Source organism: Psittacula echo, assembly GCF_963264785.1.
Source record: "Psittacula echo genome assembly, chromosome: 1".
In the NCBI taxonomy this organism is placed as follows: Eukaryota; Metazoa; Chordata; class Aves; order Psittaciformes; family Psittacidae; genus Psittacula; species Psittacula echo.
This window is the reverse complement of record NC_137735.1, coordinates 53,643,984-53,659,202: the sequence shown is the minus strand read 5'-3', so window position 1 is coordinate 53,659,202 and position 15,219 is coordinate 53,643,984. Positions and strand designations below refer to the sequence as shown.

The 15,219-nt window shown below is 40.0% G+C and overlaps 1 protein-coding gene across 3 annotated transcripts in view; it reads left to right on the top strand.

The window, feature by feature from the left end:
- TSPAN5 (tetraspanin 5) overlaps positions 1 to 15,219 on the top strand; it is a 96,694-nt gene that overhangs the window by 26,749 nt on the left and 54,726 nt on the right. The window contains exon 2 of one of the 3 annotated variants that reach the window (XM_080639144.1): positions 5,755 to 5,845. The exons of the other annotated variants lie outside the window; for them this stretch is intronic. Coding sequence (XP_080495270.1) covers positions 5,837 to 5,845 — 9 coding nt within the window. The 5' untranslated portion in view covers positions 5,755 to 5,836. The remainder of the gene's footprint in view (positions 1 to 5,754; positions 5,846 to 15,219) is intronic. 3 annotated transcript variants of the gene reach the window in all.

Below are 15,219 nucleotides of genomic sequence, written 5' to 3'. Positions count from 1 at the left end.
ATGATGGATTTCTTTTCAGAGTATTGTCAGAACTGGAAGTCAGTCCTAAGGAAAAGCATTATAGTAAATGCTTCATCTTTAGTCCCTGAAAATCATGTAAGACATTAGAAACTGTTCCTTTGTATTTCCAGTTATGTATTTGTCAGCTAGTCCTCAATGCAGGTTTAGTCTGGTCCTCTACTCATCTGGTCCACTGCTCTCTAGATTATGGATATGGAGGTTTACCATAATTTGTGCAGTGACTCAATGGTTTCTCTTTAATGTAGATATGTTTTGGTTTTAAGTGCAAGCCTGCACAGCAATGCAACCATCTTTGATTTACTCAGATTGCCTCTTGGAAAATAGTTTAAAAACCATAACTTGAGTGTAAAGTATTTAATACCTCTGTATGTGATTTTCCACATCTTCTTAATTTTCAGGACAGCATGTTAAGCCATAAAGGCTTTTCCATCTGTTCCATTTTTTTTATTCTTTTCGAGTTGACCGAACTTCGTCCTCACTCCCTGCAACTCTCCCCCTCCCTCACCAGTCCTTTTCTGGCATGTAACTGTGAGCTTTAAGCTATGACTGGGCCATTAATAGAACTGTTTGTCTGATTATCTGCATCTTCTGAGTGGGTTCCCGAGAGAACACTTTCAACAGGATTTTTCCAGAGCTCTTTAATGAAGCTAAGTGTGGCCATCAAATTACCTTTTCATAAAAAGTTATTTAGGCCTTAGCTGAACAAGGAGAGACTTCAAGCACTTAGAATCTTACCTAAAATCAGTGGCACTGCCTTTTTGTACTGTGAAATATTGTCTTAATTTTCAAAGATTGAGTTTAGAGGAAAGACAATTTGATAAAACTGTCAAAAGTAATGTAGGCTGTGGCTAACATGAAAAGTGATTTCAGACTCATGGAGGCTTGTAAGAATTTTTCATTGCTAATACAGCACACTGAAGTTCATGTTGAATGCTAATCAGAGGTTTCTAAATCATGTAAGTGCTCTTTGAACACTTGGCCTGTTTTAAAATTTTTCCTTAAAAGTATCATAGTAATTATGGAAATTGTATAAGCATATAGTAGTGTTTGGAAATAATCATGGGGCCAACTGTGGAATTGCTTCTGTCTACCAACAGGACTTAAAAAGAACAAAATGCCATTACTAAGTTCATAATTAGATTTATTTTAATGTCTTTGAATGAAATACCTCTGGAATCAGCTGCTGAGTGCTTTAACTGCTTCCTTGCTGCTTAATGAAACAGTGGTGTTGCCAGACTGCTTACTAATGGGGTTGCTGCTTCCTGGGGCTGGATTTCTCCTCCCTGTGTATTAGGTATCTGGAACATCTTCAGTAATCCCTAGTGCAGATGCATGCAGTAATGAGCTGCAAGATTTAACTTCCCCATATCTTTAATCACAGTTTTCACTTGTGTACTTTCTTTAGCCTTTAACTTTTAATGAATGAATTGCTCCTACGGCAGATTTTGCTTATTGTGGTAATTGAAATTAACAATTGATCAGAAAAGAATTATCTTGCTGCTAGGTTAGGTGAAAAGGACTATAATGGGACTGGTGACTCCTTGCTCATGGGGATAATGGGAGGCCTCACTAAATGGAATTGAATAGTGTTCAGGATCAAGTTATTAACTGTGTTTCTTTGCCTTAATTCGCCAAATCTGAAAGCAATGAACAAATGCCAATGGTAGTTCAAGTTACTCGCCTGAATGAATACATAGGCTATCCCATTTTGTCACACTTAATATTCTGCACTGTGAAAACTTAAACCCAAACCATGCCTAAACTTAAAACTTTTCTGTCCACAATTGTGTTATTTTAAAAAGTCTTGATTTATATAACTGACTTTATAGATTTGGAAAGAAGGAATAAGTAACAGGACTTGCTCATGCTGTTCCTTTTATCTTTCTGTTGCCTGCTGATTAGGCAGCTGAAAGCTACACCTTGATGATGGGGCAAGAGGATGACATGCAAGTAAACTGTTACGTGAAAGCAAACAAACGCATACATGGTGAAAAATATGAGCTTTTTCTTCAGTAAATTTAGGGCTAGTAGCAGCTGCCAGATTAATAGTTCTGTAAGCTGGCAACCTGTATTTGTGTCACATACAGCAGGATGAGTGGGAAAGCAATTGTCCATGCAGCACTGTTGCTGAAGAGCAGAGGCGGGATGCTTCTGGGGCTGTTGGTAGCTCTTTCCTGTTAACCACACCCCAGCTGGTATAAGCCATGATGGGTCTGTGATGTGAATTTACCAACTAGTGCTTGGCTTAAGTAAGTTATCTTTCTTCATTAGCTGTTCTTCTGGAAAGTTGACTCTTCCTCCTTCCACCTCACTCCCCGCCTCAATCAGTGAATGGAGTCCAGGGTGCGGTGAGATAGGAGTCCTCAGTAAGCTTTTGAGGTAAATTTAACTGCAGGAGTTGGACCCTTGTGTCAGCTGATGGTGTTCACTTTTTTTTTTTTGGTTCTTAAATTGTGTCATCCTTGAGTGCATTTTTTGTGAGCTACTGTTGCTTGACTTTGTTGTGGGTTCAGAAGATCAGCTTTGTATAAAGCTCCTCCCTGTCCTTCCCTGGCTGATTAAATAAATAACATTTCCCTGAACTTCTGGCATACCTTTGTTTGTGTTATGCTTTAAAGGTGAGGAAGAGGACTGAGCAGCAAATCTGCATCCTCTTCCTCTTTAATACCATAACTAACAAAACAGTTGTCAAGAGTTTGTGAGGGTACCTTTGATGTTCATGCTCGTCTGTTCTGCAGGCTTGGAAAATCAGCAAACAGGAAGAATACCTGAAGTGCTTGGTAGACTGTAATTGCCTACTTGTCACACTGTGATTTGCAAACACTGTAGAAACAATATAAGCAGCATTGGTGTTTTGTGGTTTTGTTTTTCTTTTTTTTTTTTTCTTCTTTTGAGTAATGTTTTTCCACCTTCAGTTATGAGCAGCGCACATTGGTTACAGCTTCCTGTCTAGTATGAGCTGAAGAGACTTTTAGCAGTAGCTCAGTGTCAGAGAGGCAGCGTGTAACTACAATGTAGAGTTCATTATTCTGTAAACTGATAGTGGTATGATTCAGCTGACATTTTTTGAGCTTGTCGGCATGGCCCTTTCATAACATAGAACACTTTGTTAATTTAATAGTATGCTAGGTGATTGCCATGCTTTCAAACAGCCTGATGATATCTTGAGTTTTGTGATGCTTGGTTTGAGCTGACTGCACCAGCCTGTGTTTCCTGTGGGTACTAGGGCAGGTGCTGAAATAATATACATAATTGTGTTCCTCCTTCTGAACAAGCATGTTCTTGAAATGTCACTCCAAGCGTAATAATGAAGAGTGAGTTACTAACAACATTCTGCTTTGCTTCTGCAGCTTGGTTTTCCTTTTTGAAATGAGTTCTCTGGAAGCCAGTGGGAAGTGGGGGACTTCTTAAGAAAGAATGGTGCATACAGCTGTTGGGTGTGGTGTGCTTTGGGTGGGGCTTTTTGTGGGTGGGATTTTTTCCTTTTGTTGGTTGGTTGGTTTTTGTTTTGTAGTTGTTGGGACTGATCAGCTCACCCTTCCCTGGACCCTCTCAATTTTTTCATGGGAGCTTGGGAAACAACTGCTGATATATTACCGTCAGGACATTGAAAAGTAGTGTTCAAAAGGGTAGCTCGTTCTCTTTCCTCTGCTTCCTACTGCAGTGAAGCTGGCCTGGTTTGTGTATCAAGAAGCCAATTACTCTTGAGATCGGAGCTCTCTTATGGGCTATGGACAAGCACAGTGGAAACTTGCCTAGAATTTGGTCAGCTTTTGGATTGGAATAATAGGCTTTGGTTTGGTGTGACTTGCTGTTGGCAATGCTTTGCTCAGAATTTGGTAGGCTATGCAAGATAGTTGGCTAGTTAGAATACACTTGCATTACGAATATTTTTTTGGCATTGAAACAACATGTGTTTTCATGCTGTAAGTAAAGCTCTTGCTGATCCTGCATTCCTAAAAAGCAGTGTACTTCAGAGGTGCCTGTGGAAAAACAGAGATTATTTAGTTTTGAGCTGTCACTGAAAAACTAATCCTATGCTCCAAAATATAATGAGTTATGGATTCTTTGCTCCATTGAATGAAATATGACTGATGTGACCTAGTTTATTTGCATATTTAACATACTGGATAGTTTTTGTCTTTTTATTGCTTGTTTCCTAGGAAACAAAAGCCCTGATATAGTAGAGAACAGCTATTGTATAGAGACTGCTATATCTCTGAAGCATTGTTCTTTTGTAGGTGGAAAGCTTTAAATGGCAAAGAGTTGGAGTTTTCAAAAATATCTTTATTAACCAAAATAGCACAAGTGTGTGTTTCACACTGCTGTGCAACTCCTCAATAGATGTATATTTTCCTCGGTAGGAGTATCTGTGTTGTAATGGCCTATCTGGTAAAACTACTACACGTGTTCCCATTCAAGGCATGCTAAAAGAAACTGAATGAGTAACTAACAAATATTTGTATCTTTCATCTCTGAGCACCATGCAGATGCATATTTGTAAAACTTATTTTATTTTCAAGTATCTGGAATGGAAATGATAATGCAGATTTTGAGTTTAGAGTGAACTTCAGGGAATGGTATTTGTGTTAGTGGAGTAAGTCAAGAGAGGTAAGAAGTCTTTAATTAAATGTAAAAATTGTCTTCAGTTTGTCATGCTGCTGGTTTTTTTGTGTGATTGGGATTTTTTTTAATGTTTTGGTCTAATGTTTATTGTTGCAACATTAAAAAAACCAGGTGCAATTACTGCAATATTAATTTTGAAGCTGAGATGGTAAGGAATGATTTCGGGATTGTTAATGCTGAATCTGACAGAGTGGTGAAAGAAAACTTCAACAGAAACTGGCTCACTGGTTGACCTGGCTGGTTAACTGATGAGAATGGTGGGGGGGAGTGATGTTTTGATTTGGGAATACTGTGCAAATTTTCAGAGAGAGAATAAGTGGGATCTATGAGGTTTTGGTAGTGTATGACAAATAGGGATGATTTCTTTGCTTTGAAAGTGCTATGCAGTTTTCCTTTGGTCTTTCTACACTGGCTTCAAAAAACTGTCATGTAGGGACCAATGATCAATGGTACAAATAACCTAAAGGTGTACTTCTTGTAATTTTGTGACTTTGAACTGCTTGAGTGTGCATGTAGCATGCAGAGTACATACATCATTGACATCCGAGTTGTGTGCTTCAAGCTGTGTGGTTTGTATGGTGCTGGGTGATCCTGCCCCTATGAGCATGCAGGTGCTTAAGGAGGTAAATAGCTTGTTTGCATCTTCACAATTTGGTAGTTCATTTCTTGATGTTGTTTCAGGTTTTGGTAGCTGTTGTGTTTGTTTTCTTAGTGTGTTGGGAAGGGAGTAGTGACAGAATGAGAAATCCACGTAGCTCCATGATTCCCTGCCAGAGCTTCATTTCGCACCACTTTATTCAGCCTGAGGGAAGGACAGGTAGCTAACAGCAGCAGTGTATGATCATGAGCCTTCTACAAAGGTTAGCAAAATAAGTGGATGTGCTAGGGAATAGAGCTTAGTTTGTTACTGCTTTGGGGTTTGGAATCCATCAGAGCTAATCCTTTGTTGGTATTTGCCAGTAATATAGATATAACAGATGCTTACAGCCTTCCCTAAGGGTTATAGCTTTCAAAAGGCTAAACACCTTTTGATAATAAACTGCAGTGCACGCTCTTGCTAAGGTGTGTGGTGGTTTGTTTTTGTTTTTTCTTTTTGGGCAAAGGCAGAGTGAAGCAGAGTGAAGACCTAATCAAGTACATCTCCAGCAGTCTAGAAGCTTATCCATCTGGCAGTGGCAAGGCCTCCTAGATGATAAAGGTATGAATCTGTGACCCTGGGCTGCTGCTGGAGGCTGGAGAGAGTTCTTTTGAGCTCCATCGGGCAGGGTGGCTCATTCCTGGCTGCTGCCACGGCTATTACGGTTATTACAATTGCGCAAAGTATGAAGGTGGTGCAGAGCTTTTGGTCTAGCTTTGAGCAAGAGCAGTCACAGGTCTGTGAAAGGTCACTGTTGCAATGGCATATGACATGCATCAGTGATCATGTGTGAACCTGGTGAAGTTCAGACCACTACTGTATGTCATTTGAGACACTTTTATACATCCCTAAGTATTATTCACGAATTTTTCTTGCTTAGTGTTGGGGAAGTGGCAGTACGATCATCTTCATGGTACCTTCCAAAGCTAAGGTATCCAAGGTAATCATGGAATAATTTAGATTGGAAAAGACCTTTAAGATCATTGGGTCTAACCGTAAACCTGACACTACCAAGTCCACCACTAAACTGTGTCCTGAAGTGCTGCATCTACACAATCCTTTCTGGTGGATTCCTGGGACAGCATATTTTATGAAGGAAAGGAAATCATGATTTTTCTTAAGAAAAATAGTAGAAAGCAACTTAAGGTTTCAACGCAAAACATAAACCCCTAGTTCTCACACAGTTAAGACATCTAGAGTAGTTCTTTCAACAATAAGGACTGGAGAAAGGGAGAGAAAAATAGATCTGTGTCATAGATCTTTTGAAATAGTAAAATATCTAGGTTACATGGCTTATGCAGGTTGACTGAACCGTTCTTTTGCATAATAAACAATTGGCATGTGAATGAACAAACCATTCTTGAGAAGCTGCTGGTTAGCTTGCTGTTCGCCTGCTGACTGTGGGGGAGAGTACTGGGGAGAACTCTGTGCCTTGACTATTCAGTTGTTAGTAGCCATGGATGCATAAACTCTAATATTGTACAAATGGCCAAACATCTGGCAGGAAGGATCTTACTTGCTATTCCACCTGGTATTAAGTTAAAGCCTGTGGACAGTGACGGTGGCAAGTTTTGTAGCATACCATGTCAATGAGTCCCTGTTCCATAGGTACATTAGTTAACACTGTTACAAATACTCTTTTTTAGTTTTTCTTTTAAATACTCAGTGCTCTCCCCTCTCCAGATCTGATGCCTGGGGAGGTCACTTTCTCCTGGTCACTTCTTGAGAGGACATTTGAGGAGGTTGTGATGAGCAAGTGACAATTGCAAATAGGGCTGTAACTTCTCTCTGTACATTAAGCATTCCTGTCTGTGGGATCTTTGATACTTTATTTCTGTCACATACTTAGTGTGTTTTTTCTTAATAGGACGTGGTATGCACAGCCATTGCTGCTCTCGGAGCATTTGTATGCAAGTATAAAACCTCTGAAGTGTAGTGTATTTGAGGTGCTTGTGTAAAGCAGCACTTGATCGTGTGTGTGAATGCAAAGTAAAGGCACTCTCTGCTGTAGAACAACCGACTTTGTCACTTAGGGCAAGATCTTGACTTTTGTTGAAAATGCATGTGTAACCCTTTTTAAGAGTTCATTACATAACTAGAGCATCCGGTTGCTGTTATTAGAATCAACACTCAAAAGCCAAAAACCTGTAGAGTTGTCCTTGTATGTTACCATCATCCTAGGTATTCCACAGTGTGTAGTGTGAATCTCAGCAGCTCTCATGCAGCATTAGGATACTCTACACTTACCTGAGAGTTACAACTGAATTTAGTTTTATTATACTTGTCATCATATATTTAATGACATGAGCATAGGAAATTTTATCAATTTTTTTTTTTTTTTTAATTTATTAAGTTCAGCTTTGAATATCTGGGCTGCATCTCTGATTAGGAGGGGGCAGATGTGTACATAAAGAAGCAGTCACTCCAAATGTCATTCTACTTTGGTGGCTTTATTGCAGGATGATTTCCCTTTTCTTTCTGTTTGTTACCTACTGTAGCTTGATGAGGAGAACCAAAAGGAAGGCTGTTTGCATGAGCTGTATTCCTAGTGTACATCCCTAGTACAGACCATGGAGAAGCCAGTTGGACACTTAGAAGTGTGGAAAATGGTATTGTAGCATAATCACAGGGAGTTTCTGAAATCTGTTAAGATTTCTTACCACTGCTAAAATTAACTTTTCTCTAAGGTTTTGGAAGCCAGATACTCTGAGGATATGAAACTGGTGGCCAGCTAATAAAACAGTATCAAGCAGTGAGTGCTGCTGTCCCACATTGATGTAGACCGGCACCGATGGTGTGGGAATGTATTCTCACAACACCTCTAGTGTTGGTGGGGTGCCATGGCGTGGAGTGAATTGCATGTGGCAGTGCTTACTGTGAAAGACCGCGTACCTCACTGGGATTCCTTCTAGGATGTTGAAGGGCTTTGAGACATGGTGGTGGTGTGATAAGCAGAAAATAAGGACTTTTCTCGAGTGTGCTGGTTCTCTGTATTTTCTTCATCACTGGTTACTCTCTGTTGGTCAAAACTTTAGTTGTGCTAAATGCTGTGTGTGCAAAATAAATGCTTAAGTGTTGCATCTGAATTATTGTCAAGTATGTTCTAGTCCCTGCAGAATGGATCCACAAGACAGCAATTAGGTGTGAATTATATGTCTGATGCTTTAATTCAAAGTACTTCTTTATTAAGAAGTTCTAAATCTTCATATAGTGATACTGTTTTTTTTCCCTGTGCTTCCAGTTACATTCAGTAACTACTTGCAGAGCAAAATAGGAAAACCTGTTCCTTTTAACGATGCTTAGTTTGTTCTGAGGAGCATCTTTATTTTTTGAAAAATTTCAGTGACTTTCAGCTGGGTGTCATATGTAACATACAGGGTGTGTTGTTTGTTTGTTTGTTTGTTTCTCCTTTAAAAACCTGAATAATTCATAGTTCAGTTCAGGAACAACTAAAGAAAGAGTAGTGCTAGTGCCTTGCGGAAGAGGCAACCTCTGTCCCACAGTGAAACAGGAATGAGCAATGGAAGGAAGATCTGAAGTTTAAGATCTGTAGCTGATGGAAAAATTATTTGCATAACCACAGACTGAACCCTGTCCAGGGGGGATGTCAGTATGTGCACATGTATGACCTTTCAAAGGAAAATCAGGATCAAGTGTAAGAGAATGTAGTGGAGCTGTTCTGTGCTGTCAACAGTTTTTTGCTTGCTAGCTAAATGCAATGGTGCAGTGAATTGGTAGGAACTTAAAAAGGCTTCTTTTGCATGCAGATGTAATAATTGGTGGATGTTTGACAAGTTCAATTGAAGATTGTGGTTTTTAATGGGAGTACTAAATCTTTTTTGCTTTAGTTGCTTTTTAGCTACCTGTAGTTTCTGCTTGTCCTCAGCTGTCTTTTTCTTCATTTAATGCAAGTTGCTTGCTGCAGCACTGCATAATCCTTTTTTCTCTCAAGTAAATTGCTGTATATGAGTGTAATTACACAACGAGCTTTCATTTTGTTGCTTGCTTCATTTCAATAAATCAGCAGTTCTTCGTAACAACGCTGAAGTGCAGGCATTTACAGGGTTTGCAGCCTGCTCTGAGGTTTTTTTTCAAATGTGACCTGCATTTTTAGTTTATACGTTAGAAATAGAGTTGAATGATGTGCACAGTAACATCTGCTGTGGGCTATTTTGACCTGAAATTCTTGGGGAATTTTTTTAGCCGTGTATTACTGCTTGATTTTTCTTTCTCTTGCACAGCAACTAATGCATGAATGGGATAGGAGGACCTTTCTGCCCTATTTCTACACAAGATTATCCTTAGCAGTGTTGCAGGGAAGAGAGAATTGGTGTTTTGAACCTACTGCACCCATACTGTGTTTATCAGGCACAGTTTTTGATAGGTAAATATGGCAAATTGGTGTCATGTTTAAGCCCAGCTGGTAACTCAGCACCATGCAGCAGTTCACTCCCTCCCTCCTTTCTTCCCCCCGGCTCCTGGTGGGATGGGAGGAGAATTGAAGAATTGAAATCCGATGACTTAAGAACAGTCCAGTAACTAAAGTATAATATACTACTACTACTGATAAGGGAAATAACAAGGGGAGAGAATACAAAACTGAAAGGGGAAAGGAAAAAAACAGTAAATACAAGGTGATGCACAATACAGTTGCTCACCATCTGCCGATCGAGAGTCCGACCTGAGCAGCGATCTGAGTCTTCTAGGTGACTCCTCTCCATATATATACTGGGCATGACATGTTGTGGTATGAAATACCTTTTGGCTACTTTGGATCAAGTGTTCTGTCTCTGCTTTCTCCCAGCTTGTTGTGCCCCTCCTCACTGGCAGAGAGTGTGAGACTGCTAGTAGCTTGGAAGGTTAATGCTGGTTCTTGAGCAGTACCAATCTCAGTTTATCTCATCGCCTGTTCTGATAAAGTATGTAGTACATGAACTAAATGCATGAACATTGCATTGAATAGGTAGCTGGTGTGCAGCCCTTTCACTTTTATTAGCTTTTTGAAAGGGTTAGGGGCACCCAAACCTACTGAAGATGATGTATAATCTTTGTGTTCTGCCTGTACTTTGAGTGGAGGGTGGTTGATGTTTGTGCTCTTACATGAGTCACTCTCTTCCAACGCTTCCTTGATTAGCTTCAAACACTGCATTCTTACGCTGTTGTTAGGGATGTGCTCTGTGTTTGGAATTAAATGTGACCCTATGCTTTTGAAGAAGCAGATGGACGTAATCTTGCTGCAAAGATTGTTTTGTTGCTAGTTCATCCATGATCATGATGCATTTCTTTTCAGATATGGTTAGGTGTATCCTTCTTTACCTGCAAAGCTTTCCTGTCACTCTTGCTAACCATTCTGAGCTGCTCATGCTTTCTGCAGACCTCAAGGAAAGAAGCAGCACTGCTGGGAAGAGTGATGTGGTGGAACTTGTTTTTCACATAGAAAAGTAGCAGAGCACCCTGCATATAAGAAGGCCAGTACTCTTGCTTCTAGAATGATGGGTTGTTCTAATTAGTTGGAGTGAGACCTTCTTGCCTTAATATTTTCCCAAAGTTATATTTTTGAGTCTGCTGGAAGTTAGTTTATTGTGGGAGACATACTGGCACTGAAGCCATTGAAAGCCGATTTTACATGAAGCATAGTAGTAAATTTAGGTGAATGCTTTTAAAATCTTTCACAAGAGCTGAGATTCAATGCTGTAATTTTTTCTTGGCTTGTGTTTCAAAGAAATTGCTTTCCACCTTCTTTGAATAATCTGTAGGGAAGCAAAGCAGTTTGAAGATCAGCAAAAAAGTCCTGATCAAAATACATTTGTAGCAGCTAGTCATAAAGAAATAGTCTTTTTCTAACAATAGATTTGTTGCTGAATCTAAGTATTGTTCCCCGGTATTCATTTATTTGAGATGATTTATTCATACATTTGGAAATATTGCTGTGCTCCAGTTCTGTGCTTATTGATCAAGTTGGAGTGTATGTATCAGCACTGAAGATTGAGCTTTTAATACAAAGATCATGAAGCATCCATTTCCTTATCTCCATGACGGAAGCTTCCTCAAGCTGGCAGTCCCCAGACTGCTCTGCTACTGCTTTGCTATGCCACTGCTTTGCTATGCCACAATGACTGTGGCTGGGGAGATGTAGCAGCAGTACCAGGCAGGGGGATAGGCTTTCCTGAATTCCCCTTCTTACAGAACAGTTTTCTGTTTCAGAGGCTTTGCTTTATGAGAATTCAGTGTGATAGTAACAGAGAATGAAACCTACAAAGCATGCGATTTGAAAAACTGAAGTTCATCAAGTTTGTCTTGATAATTTGTGAATTGAAAACCTTTTTCAAGTGGATTTATGCTGCAAATTATACCTAAAGTAGAGATAGCTGTTGCTCTGGCTAATGTGTCTACTGCTGTGGATCTTAATTCAGCTGGTAACCAAAGGGTAGGTTAACTTAAAGTATCTTAGAAGGGATGCACCTTCAGAAAGGGATTAACGTGGGAAAACTTAACATTGATACTGAAGGTGTCTGAAAAAAATGTTGGTTTGCAGATGATCCAGGCTCTGGGGCTTTGGGTGTGGTGGTGGTTTCTTGTTTGGTTGGAGTTGGTTTTTTTGTCCTTGTAAGCGGGCAGCTCACTTGTAAGTGGGATTATTTTAGCCCTTTGGTTTACAGTATTGTAAAGTATTGTGAATGTCTACTTTGTGTATGAGTTCTTAAGATGTAGCACTGAGAAGCAGTTTGCTGGGTGCACTGGATATACAGCTGTTCCCACTGTCCCTCTCCCGCAATACTATTGACAGAACCACAGACACTTAATCAGTTTGAATGATGAAACCCTACCTGGTTACTTTGCTGTTAGGTATTGAAGAGCTCTAAACAGGGGGTGCTGAAGGTTGGAGAGGATTTAAAAAAATACTTCCACAACTCCTGCCTTCATTTTTACTCACTATTGGAGTGATGAAATGCAAACCAATTATAAGCTAATTTGGATCTGGGAAGAAAGATAGAATTGATGGAGGTTTGCCAAAGCATTTTTTAATAGGGTAGATTTCTGGATAGCAGACTGGTCCTTTCCATGCTGCCCAATGCATAAAGTAAAGGGCCTCTTGAGGCCAAGTGTCCCAGTGCCTAACTCAAACTGATTTAATTGGGCTGATGTCTGGGGATTGTCATGAAGCAATATATCTCTACAGCTTGGAGATGGGAGGATAACATTGCCATTCTGTAGGCCACTTTGTCACCCAGCTCTTTACTTGACACAGTGAGATCTGCTGGACAAGAGGAAGGGTAGGGTGAGGTGAGCACAGTCTTTTGCCACCTGATGCCAGTAACAAAAACTGTAGTGGTTTGAGTTGATCAGTGTTGGATGCAAAGCACTACAGGTAGCCTGAGAGTGCCTTACCCACCCACTGCAGGCTTGGCACCCAGACAGCTCCTCCTCCATCCTTGGATTGTGCACTTGTAATTTTCTTTTGTTCCTGCAGCACAAATCCAGGCTGTTGACATACATACTGTGTCCTTCCTTCTCAGCTGACTGCAATGCTAATAAAAAGTACTTATTAATCATGTATGTGACTATGCAAAGTGATTGCTTCATAATTCTTGGACCAGAACCTGATGGCTTGTGAAGATAATTTCCCTCAGTACTGGTTAACATGTGTGGCTCTGTATAGGACACATTTCATAACCCTTGCTGGAAGGGTCCGGTGGTGGGATCAAGTTACTGTTGTTTCTTCTCACTTACATAATTTTGGTGCATTTTATTGCACATTTTTGTTTAAAGGCTTATAGCCAATTTTGTATATGAGACTTAAATTTGGAGGACTTGTCATCAGTTCTAACATGTTAATGGTTCAAGTATAGTGCCCAATCAACAGTTTATTCAATTTTAGTTAAGATTATTTTCTATCTGGCAGTTTTTAAATTGTCAGTCATCACTTCAGAAACGGCCATTCAGCTTTTTTTTTTAATGAAATCTGATTAATTTGGTTGTACAGTTTCTGAGGTTATTGCTCCTTCTGTAAGCACATGGAAAGAGAGACAGCCCACTTCAGCTAGTTGTGTTGTAACTGTCTTAGTGGCTGTGACAAATTGTTTCAACTCTCCTGCACTTGTCGGGGGAAAAAATGAAATATAAACATAGACTTGATGCAAAGGTCTGCCTTTATTTGATAAAATGTGGTTTGTTTTGAACTTTCACTTGTCAGCAGCACTGTTAGCTTGACATTTTGATGCATAGTCTGTTTCTGGGAGCTCTTGAGTTGAAAACAACATGCTAAGGGATTCTATTTTGTATTATATGTGGTCTTGTTTCTGGAGTTGAGACAATTCTTCCATGCAGTTCCTTGCTTCAACCAGTAACATTTGTGACTACTTGAAACTAGCTTTTGGTTGTGTGGGTTTTGACAGTAATATTAAGTTTTTGCTGACCTGCTGGCAAGAATACAGTGGAAGTAAGGGGCTAAATGTGTTATTCCCTCCTCCTCCTTCCTCTCTAGAAATTCTGAAAACCATTGGTCCACATCTGCGATATTTATTGGGAGCTGCAATATTTACTGGGAGGAAAATGAATATATACCTTTGACTATGAGCAGTGTTGGGAGCTCTCACTAGTAACACATTGCTTAAAGGGGTGGAGTAGGAACCTGTCACTGGGGATCTTGTTGTACAGATGGGGACTGTGAGCAAAGTTCTGATTTGTCCTCTTCTAGAACTTGAAAAGGGCAGGGTAGAGCTAAGAGTAATCAAAGGAAAGCTGCAGCAAAGCAATGGGCTTTAGTTAGGAAGAGATCTCCACCCTTGAGTTATTAGCTAAATATGGGAGGAAGTGGCCTGGCTTTCAAAAGAAACTGCTAGCAGAGCACTGCTTGATACTTGGCTCTGACATGTTCCCAGTGATATGAATAGACTGCTTATGTTGCAGCACGTAAGAAGGATGAGAATGTGAATCTACTACAGCAGTTGGTGAAAACAACATATGTTTAATTTTATGAAGACTTAGACAGATGGTGACCCATAGGATAATTATATAACAGCCAAAATTCTCTTAACAAATCTTTTTATAATAGCTGTGATAATTACTCATAAGTAGCCAGTCATTTAAGTCTTTTTCTATTTCAAAAATAGTACAGGGATGTAATTTAGCCTCACTCAAACTCTAGGGTGAGTTTGTTCTTTAGGTTATTTTTTTAACTTGGTATCTTCAGTCTTCCCTTGCTCTCCACAAAAAGCCCAACTGAGGCCATGCTTCTGTCCAGTCAGGAGAAACGTATGTCACCTCTCCCTTACATTTGCCTCTTTCAGGGTTATTTTCTTTGTCTACATGGACACTGTGTTTTACTCCTCCCAGTCTCTGTCCACTGGGTTTAACATTCCCGTAAGAAACTGGTTACTGCATGTTGCCCTGCAGTTTGCCTGGGAGGAATGGAGTACAGAATTAAGATCTGTTTTCTGGGAACTGCTGGCTTTCATCCAAGATTTTATCCCCATTTCTTCAGCTGTTATCTTGGCTGTTCCTTGCATGACTCTTGAGTGGACTGGAAAGTTGTGTATATTACTGAAAGAAATTCTTTAGGATTGGGAATGAGCTGGACAGCTACTTCTGAGGCATCTGTGAGCAGCCTTTGACCTACCAGTGGCCCCAGTTGATCTGACAGCAAGACAAACTGCCTGCTAGCAAGGACAGTTGCCTTTTGTTGCAGATTTTCAGGGATGGATTTAATAATCAATGTCCTTTCTTCCCTATCTAAGTCTAAGCCTTTCAGTATCCAGTAACTCATAACCCATCTGCTTTCTGTGTCCAAAAGGCAGTTTGCCAGCTCTGTAAAAGCCACAGGTTGCTCCTTGACTGGTATCATCCTAGGGGTAAGGGGCAGAGAGAAGCTTTTTCTTGCTTATTGTATCATGTTCATGCTAATCTCTGCAATTTCTGTTGATGGTAGTATGTAG